We start from the raw sequence: 9,207 nt of genomic DNA, 5'->3' as shown, positions 1-9,207 counted from the left end.
GTATGTTAAATGGTATGGATACAAGTAATGTGATGATTGCTGGAATAGAGCTAATGATGGAGATTCTGAATATAAAGAAGTTGGTGTTTTTTTAATGAATTTCCCCTCTGCTCTTGGTGTTTACCTCCCTAATTTAGGCTTTCTGAGCGGCAGAGTAGTCACATGCATGCAAATACCTTCCTGTGGTCTGAAAATAGCATTAAATTTGTATAAATTGTGTCTTTGGGGAACCTCTTCCCTTTAAATGCTTTCAAACCAATAATTCAATCTATCAACATTAATTTACATTTACTATTTTGTTTTTTCTTGATAATTCATTTTTTAAAATACTGAGTATCCTTGGAACTTGGTTTATAAGTCATGTGCAGTTCTTGCTTGTTGCTTTTATGAGATCTGTGAGTTTGTTCTCAGGTACATAAATGAAGGTTACTATACAGAGTAAATATGTGATTTTATCTGGGAAAAATGAGTGATGAGGTTTAAAACAGAGGATACCCTCCCCTCTCCCCACCACCCCAAGGGGTTAAAATGACTCCGGCCAGGGATCTGCAATCTTACCTGGTGGGGGAAAGACTTTCATGACTGTCGGGCTGCTCTGGCTCAGGGTTCTTCCCTTCATGACTGCCTTCCAGTATTTCTTCATTCTGAAGTGAAAGAAATTTTGGTAAGACAGCCTATATTATTTGGGGGCTGTATATTTTTCTTTCCCCCAATTTATTTGTTTTGTTTGTTTTTGTTTTCAGTGCTCTCATTGAGCACCATGCCTAGCCCCTCATCTTTCTCTTTCTTTCTTGGATTTTTCCCAACCCCTCTGCAAATCTGTTACAGTTTGCCCTTTGGGCTTCCTTTAGAAACATCAAAAATTCTTTCTTGAAAGCAGGTATCATTTTTCCTTAATAATGAACGGCTATTAATACTGTACTCCCCCTCCTCCCTGGTTGACTCACAATAAAGATTTGGAGTTTGAGCTAAGGGGAAACAGTGAAGAGATCATTTGACTCAATATCTCCTTTTTTCCCCTCTGGGGCTAAGAAATGAAGATCTGGAGAAGTTGCGACCTACCCAAGGCCAGAAAGTGAGCTAAAGACAGAGATGAGATAAACCCAGAGTCCACTTTCACAGGCTGGTGATCACAGGTCCATTCTAGCGCACCGCATCCTGGGGCAGCTGGTTCCTTAGGTTGTACGGATTGGCCACCGGTACAGGCTTGAAGCCAGCTGGTGTTCGGAAGCCCTGCTCACTACCTGGCAGCTCTGAGACCTTGGGCAAGTTCACTGAACCGCTCTGCTTCAATTTCCTCCCCTAGCACGTGGACCCCATGGCACTATCTACCACACAGGGCTGGGGCTCTTTTTCAGAATATTAGGCATTTAATTCCCAAAAAGAGGCAAAACTACTCATTTTACTTTCAAGAAAATACAGTTTCAGGGCATCTGGGTGACTCAGTCGGTTAAGCGTCTGCCTTCAGCTCAGGTCATGATCTGAGGGTCCTGGGATCGAGCCCTGCACCCGGCTCCCTGCTCAGCTTGGGAGTCTGCTTCTCCCTCTCCATCTGCCCCTCCACCCACTCGTGCTTGCTCTCTCTCTCTTTCTCGCTCTCAAATAAATAAATAAAATCTTTAAAAAAAAATAAAAGAAAATACAGTTTTAACAAGGAAGTGAATTTATATAACATTGATAGCAACCAGAGAATCTTAAAGTTATTGACTAATGATGAACAAGCAGATAATTAGCCAGCATCTGAATTCTTCCTGCCTGCCAGGTTCTGTTTAAATGAGTTCTTTTATACTGTCACAAAAGGGAGTATAGATTTTGAAAGGGCCCTCTTGCAAAAGTATTGTTTAAGGAAATGTAATGAGTAGGCATAAAGATTCTCTGTAAATTAGAGCTAGAAGGTGAAGCATGAGCTCTCCCCAGACAACAGATGAGAAGTCTCCTTGTAAAACAGCTGAGAGTGATAGACTCTCAGCTGGTTGTTGATAATGCAAGAAGAGAGGCCTCTCACTTGATTAACAGAAAGCACTCAAGGTAAGGTGGTTTTTATTATTCACAATGCCAACCACAGAAAGAGCAATTCAAAAATGTTCAACGAATGAAAGAAAATCGTGGATCTTTGATCTTTTTCATTGATGTCATCCCAAATCTAGAATATCCAGAAAGCAGGCTAACAAATAAAGGACTATTTGGGATACCAGTTTTGCATCCAGCTCTAAAATACACGGGCAATCTTAAATTCCAAGTTCATATTTGTTTCTTTCAAAATAGAATATCATTTCACTAGGAATCTAAATTGTTAGTGCCTGCTATTACATATAGTTGACCAGATACTAGTAGATATTTCTCATTTCAGTCAATATACAGAAGTAAATACCAGTCCCTGGATTCAAACCAATCTAGTTATTTTCACCACACTACCAAGGCTCTTTCTTCACATTTTCTCTATAATGTTGAACTAATTACTACAGCAGTTAATGTACATCACATCCCTTTCTAGTTCCTCCCCTGTGACTTTACTATGCCTGAAACACCTGCTGGACTTTGAGCTCTAGCCTTGTCTTTGGATCCCTAACATGTAATATGGGACCTTCGTAAGGAGTAACCACTATTTCTTTCTTTTTCTTTTTTTTTTTTTTAAGATTCTTTATTTATTTGACAGAGAGAGACACAGTGAGAGAGGGAACACAAGCAGGGGGAGTGGGAGAGGGAGAAGCAGGCTTCCCGCGGAGCAGGGAGCCCGATGTGGGGCTCGATCCCAGGACCCTGGGATCACGACCTGAGCCGAAGGCAGACGCTTAATGACTGAGCCACCCAGGCGCCCTGAATAACCACTATTTCTAACCAAACTTGCTCTCACTGTAAAACTTGTTACTTCTTATAAAATGAATTGTGCTTGGGCGCCTGGGTGGCTCAGTTGGTTAAGCAACTGCCTTCGGCTCAGGTCATGATCCTGGAGTCCCAGGATCGAGTCCCGCATTGGGCTCCCTGCTCAGCAGGGAGTCTGCTTCTCCCTCTGACCCTCCACCCTCTCATGCTGTCTCTCTGTCATTCTCTCTCTCTCAATAAATAAATAAAAATCTTTAAAAAAAAAATGAATTGTGCTCTTTCCAACTATTCTGTTGGTCTATAGTAAGTGTGGTGTATTGTAGAGTCATTTCATGACAATCTAAGGGCAGAAAAATAACAATGACTCAAGGTGTATAGGTATAGACTGTCGTCTTTTACACTGAATGATGATGCCCTGATTTATAGACTTTGTCACGCATGAGACATGGGCTTGCTGAAATGCCTGGGCATGGACTTGGTTGTGTCAGCCCACATTCCTAGGACCACATGTCAGACAGTTGGTGTCAGGGTAGAGAAAGAATCCTCTGTCCATCAAGTTTGATGGAATACAACACTGCTGCCATTGAGAATGTGATGGGAAGGATCCACAGCAGATCTGGGCACTGCTTTACTAATCTGCAGGGAGGTAGTTAACTATACTGTATATCAATGTTTTGCTAAGGTTTAGACAGATTAGTTGTGTGCTAGTGCAGAAGCTTTCAAAGTCTGACCATGCCCCACAAGAAAAACATCAAAACATACATACACACACATTGTGATTTATAATAAATATATATTGATCTTGTCCTATTTCTGGTACAGATCTCCTAAAACTTGTAATTTCCTAAGTGATAAGAGCCATGAAGTTTTCTTTTGTTATTCACAACAAACCCCTTCCAACCCCACCAGAGTTTATGTTAATAAGGTAACTTTTGGAAAGCACCCAAGAATGGGGGCTGATTGCCGGGGAACCAAGCACGGAATTAGAGGGCTGGAACTTTCAGTTCTCTTGACCACCACCACTTCCAGGGAGGGGAGGGGGGCTGGAGATTGAGTTCAATTACTAATGGCCAATGGTTTAACCTGTCATGCCTATGTAATTAAGCCTCCAAAAACACCCAAAAAGGAGTCTCTGTGTTGGTGAACACATGGAGATGGAGGGTGGGTGGCTTGCTCAGACAGCATGGAAGCTCCATGTCCCTATACCTTGCCCTATGCATCTCTTCCATCTGGCTGTTCCTGAATTACATCCTTTTAAGATAAACTGGTAATCTAGTAAGTAAAATGTTTCTCTGAGTTCTGTGAGCCACTCTAGCAAATTAATCAAACCCAAGGAGGGTATCATGGGAAACTGATGTATATATAGCAGGTTGGTCAAAAGCACCAGTGACAACCTGGACTTTTCAAATGTCGTCTGAAGGGGGTCGGAGAGCAATCTTATAGGACTGAGCTCTTAACCTGTGGGACATGATGCTATTTCTAGGTAGACAGTGCCAGAATTTAGTTAATTGCTTGGTTATGTTGTAAATACAAACACACACACACACACACACACCAGACATATGTATAGTTGATGTGATATACTCTATTTTTAAATTAGGCTATCCCTGTTGCATTCTGTTCTTTTTCTTTATTTTTCAATGCTTGTGAACCCACCAAATTGAGGTCACTGTCACCACTGTGACCTGCACTTTGAAAACCTCTTAGAGAGTGAAAAGAACTCAGATGCTTCATGTGAGAGGTACAACTTGGTGGGAATCCCTGGCTTACTTCTTATTTAAAAGTGGCCTTGGGCAAGACTTCTTTGCACCTGAGGTCTCTCTCGGTAAAAGAGGACTGGTTGTATCTATATCTGAGGGTTGTTGTGGTGATTTGAGAAAAGGAATTAAAGTACTTAGTACAAAGACTTGACAAATGGTATCTATGGTTGGCTCTTTAATATCTACTTTGTGGGGATTAAAATAAGTAATGTATGTAAAGCACCCAGGCACACCGACCTGCAGTAATTGCTGGGCAGTTTCTACCTGCTCATGTGTAATAGAGACTCCGTATTTCTCACTAGCTGGGAGGTGTTGGCCAAGTCGCTCCCTGGGTGTCCATTTTCTTCTGCATAAAATGAGGGAGATGTGTGAATTGGCAATGAAACATCCCTCTGCTTATAGTAACAAGTACCAACATAGGTGTTATTGCTTCCAATTTTGAGATGAAAGCTAAATTGTAGCCAGATTACTTTGGGAAGAAGATTTAAATTAAACTTCCTCAAAGCTCTAGAAGGAAAACCACATATTTAAATAAATGCTTGCTTTTTTCAAATATTGGGTCTTTTGTTCCTTTTATTTTAAATAATGAACCAAGAAAATTGACCACAGACCAACCAACCAATTGCTGCTATATTTTTTTTAGAGATTCCTTAGGAGCCTCACTGAATTATAAAATGATGTTTTTTAATTTTTTTCAAGATTTTATTTATCTATTTTAGAGCGCGAGACAGAGAGAGAGCATGAGTGTGTTGGGGGAGGGGTAGAGGGGGCAGGAGAGGGACAAGGAGACTCCGCCCTGAGCATGGAGCCTGACGTCGGGTTTGATCCCACGACCTTGAGATCATGACCTGAGCCGAAACCAAGAGTCAGATACTTAACCGACTGAGCCACCCAGGTGCCCCTAAAATGATGTTGTTGTTTTTTTAAAGCAGAGCCACAAGTTCCTGTGGAATCATATCCTATTTCCTTCAGTCAACCCTGACTTAGAGTTGCCCCTAGGGTATCTCAAAGAGTGGATTTTCTCAGCCAGCTGGTGATTTAAAAGGGAATTGACCCATAAACCACCCTAGTGGAGGGCCGATCAGGTGGAAAAGCCCCTCCCCATTTATGTTCATGTTATTCTGAAGAAAAAGGGTGGCCATGAAGGCAGGCAGCTGCCCACTGCTCTGGGCTCAGCATCTATCCCCATACCCCATTTCTACCCCAGCCTCTCCCCAGTTTCAAAGTGACACCAACCCACATACAGGTTCTCTAGGAGCACCTTGAATGATGACTTCCTAGGTCTTCTCAACAAACATGTAATCTAATTGTTTTGTTTCCCCATATTTTGAAGAAAGATGTGTTTCAAAATTGAGAAAACAGGCTAAGTGCCTAGCTTGAAGGAACTCTGTTTAAAAATTTTATTTCAGGGGCACAAGGGTGGCTTAGTCAGTTGAGCAACTAACTCTTGATTTCAGCTCAGGTCATGATCTCAGTGTCATGAGATCAAGCCCCGCGTTGGGCTCCAGGCTCAGTGAGGAGTCTGCTTGAGATTCTCTCTCCCTCTCCCTCTGCCCCTGCCTCTGCTCCTGTGTGTGTGCACACACTCTCCCTCTCTCAGGAGAATATCTTTTTCAAAGTATCAACCAGCTTTTTAAAAGTACCTACATTTTTTAAAGTATCAATAGCTAGGGGCACCTGGGTGGCTCAGTCGGTCTAGTGTCCAACTCTTGGCTTGGGCTCAGGTCATGATCTCCTGGGTCATGGGATCGAGCCCTGGTTGGGCTCTGCATTCAGGAGGGAGTCTGCTTGAGATTCGCTCCCTCTGCCCCTCCCCGCCCCTGCTAAAATAAATAAATGAATAAACTTAAAAAAAAATAAAGGATCAATAACTGATTCTCAATTGACTATTTTTTTTTCCTTCCCCAAAGGAGAGATAACCACATTTGAACTGAATCAAATTAGCTTTTCCCTGCAGTTAAATTATTTCACTTTATGATTTTAGGGATGCTTGGAAAGCAATTTCAGTTCCAACTCTTTTAAAGCGATGGTATCTGGTAATTCAAGGTGAAAGTATTATTTATTATATTATCACATTTCTTTAAAAGAGAAGCTACTAGACCTCATTGTGAGAAAAAGTAAGGTAGATAAAGGGCTGAACCACCTTCTTCATTTACATATAAATAGTGATCATTGCAAGAAGTATTTATGGTTAAGCATTTTACAAAATTGTAAATTAATTGTGAAAACCAGAGAAAATAAATGAAGAGGTAGGACAAGTAAGAATTATTGAAAAATTATACAATGTTGGGGTGTAGGGAGGACAGTGGGGAAAAAACAGAAAAGGAAAACTCTCCAAAGGCCATTCAACCTCCAGCCTCAGTCCAGTCCAGAGTGGTCTTAGAGACACAGTCCCAGAGTGAAAAGCAAAAAGCATCAGCCTCAGGAAAGGATGCTCTGCCTTTTCCTCTCCATTGCTGGAACTGCTGGAGAAAGGGGGGAAACCCTTTTCTTTTTCTTTCTTTCTTTTTTTTTTTTTTGAGATTCAGGGGTTTCTGATGTGGAGAATAGGAAAAACTTTTGAAAAACAGGAACCACTTAGAGAATCTACCCTGGGAGAGAATCTATCCTGGATTGCTAGCTGGCTAGTCTGTCCTGTTTGCTCCATCTCACCAGCTCTTCCCAGCACATCTTTTCTTACTCTTCATTGCCACTGCCTGAAGAAGTCACTGCCTTTGGATAATAAGGCAGTCTTTTTTTTTTTTTTTAATGGCAAGTATTTCCAGAAGGGTTAAGGAGCTCTCAGTCACTCATCATCCATGCATTGCTATGAACTAGCTCACATTCAGATATTCTCCTACCTCTAGACCAGATCAGCTACATTGGGTGGGGGCTTCCAAGAGGGAGAGGAGAGGAGAGGAAGGTTTTAGCACATGTTATAGACTAAAGCCCTTTGGAGGAGAAGGGTAGGCTTGAGAAGACAGGCATGAGTAGTCCTGAGGCTTTGTGGGAATGGGAAATGAAGAGAGACAGATAGGGGAATGGGTCCCAAATGCAAACTTTTCCTACTTCAAAAATTTTCCAGGGTCTCTTTTATCTAAGATCTTGAATTTCCCAGCCATTATTGTTAGTAATTAGTTCAATGATTTCACTGGTTAAATTGGTTTTTAAAGACTGGACTAATACTCTAAATAATGTTTATAATATTTTGTTTATGGGAAAAGTATCTTCTTAAAAAACTGCAGTATTGTTTTAACAATGATTTACAAGTCTGTAGTTCTGTTTAAAATAACAGAAATTGAGAAACATGTTGCAAGATACCTTTCTCCCATTCCCAAACTAAGAAATGTGAAGGAAGTAAGTATGCCAAGGACATTGAAAAGAAGTTGCCTATACATCCGGAATTTTCTCCAGCTGTTTGATTTCATGTGATTTTTAACCTCAATGCATAAATGTGAATGTAACCTTATTTTTATATGTCTATCAATCTTAACTTGTAAATAAAATCACAAGTTTGAAAAGTACTTTTTTAGAACAATCTTTGGTCCCTAATCTATTTCACAAATAATTTCCATATAACCTCAAGGTCAACTGGCTGACTCTCATTAGTGTGTGTGTTGGGGGGGTGGCTACAGCTCATAGAGAAGGTGTGGGTTGCTGTTACAGATCTATAAAACCCTACAAATGTTGGACTCAGCCTTCATAAGTCCTCGCTTTCTACTGTTTCTCCTGAGTGCTCTATATTAGCCAACAAATTCATCCAGTGAGAGATCCACGATGGAAATCTTAAGGTATCTTCAATATCTTCTTTCCCTCTCTTAAATCTCTCCCCTTTCTTCTCACCTTGACCTACTCCTCATTCATCACACTTTCTGAGACAGTGTAGTGTGTTCTAGGCACTGGGGAGGACATCTGAATTAATTGGTATAAGCTCTGCCCATCTCCCTTTTCCTGTCATTAGAAGTTTCTTAACACTGGAGTCACACCTAGACTGTGGCACCTGCTGGCAGCTAGTCCGCCTGCCTGCCTTCTAGTCTACTCTTCATTGCCATACCAGAGTCATCTTTCTAATACATAGGTGCCCTTCCTGGCAACAACTCCTAACCAAAGCCTTTAGCAACCTGTTCCAGTCTACCTCTCTGGCTTTCTCGAACCATTCTCAGAATGGCCTATGCCCTTTCAGACTTTTGAGACTTTACATCCTTCCCCATCTTGACTGCCCTTCTCTGTCTTATCCACCTTTCAAAGTTGTATTTATTTTTCAAAGTTAAGTTCAAATGCCATCTCCTTTATAAAATATCCCCAATATCGTTGTTAGGAACTGTTCCCTCTTCTGCCTTCTAACACGTTATATTTCTTTTACTGGACGTATGTCATTCTTCTCTACATTATAAATTATTTGAAATATGTAGTTTCGCTCATGAAACTTGTAAGTTTCCTGAGTTCAGGCCCCATGCTAGAATTGTTTCCATATGACCCATAGCAGTTGCTTTAATATATATTAAATGGAGCTGAATAAGACACCCAGGTTGGACCAATGAAATATTTTAGTCATCTCAGTTTTTTATTGGTCAAAGAGCAAAGTCAACAGTGGTCTTAACTGTTATTCTCTTCTTTTTCATATAGCTCCCTCAATGAAAGTACA

The 9,207-nt window shown here is 41.0% G+C and overlaps 1 protein-coding gene across 4 annotated transcripts in view; it reads right to left on the bottom strand.

Annotated features, from left to right (window-relative positions):
• Positions 1-9,207, bottom strand: part of MCF2L2 (MCF.2 cell line derived transforming sequence-like 2) — a 247,500-nt gene that overhangs the window by 104,079 nt on the left and 134,214 nt on the right. For all 4 annotated transcript variants that reach the window (XM_064584686.1, XM_064584683.1, XM_064584689.1 and 1 more), the window contains one exon: positions 559-644. In XM_064584686.1, the coding sequence (XP_064440756.1) occupies positions 559-644 (86 nt within the window). The remainder of the gene's footprint in view (positions 1-558; positions 645-9,207) is intronic.

Source organism: Mirounga angustirostris, unplaced genomic scaffold (genome assembly GCF_029215605.1).
Source record: "Mirounga angustirostris isolate CCGP_5_RB_7025 unplaced genomic scaffold, mMirAng1.0.hap1 SCAF_1, whole genome shotgun sequence".
Lineage (NCBI taxonomy): Eukaryota > Metazoa > Chordata > Mammalia > Carnivora > Phocidae > Mirounga > Mirounga angustirostris.
This window is presented reverse-complemented; position numbering and strand designations above follow the sequence as displayed.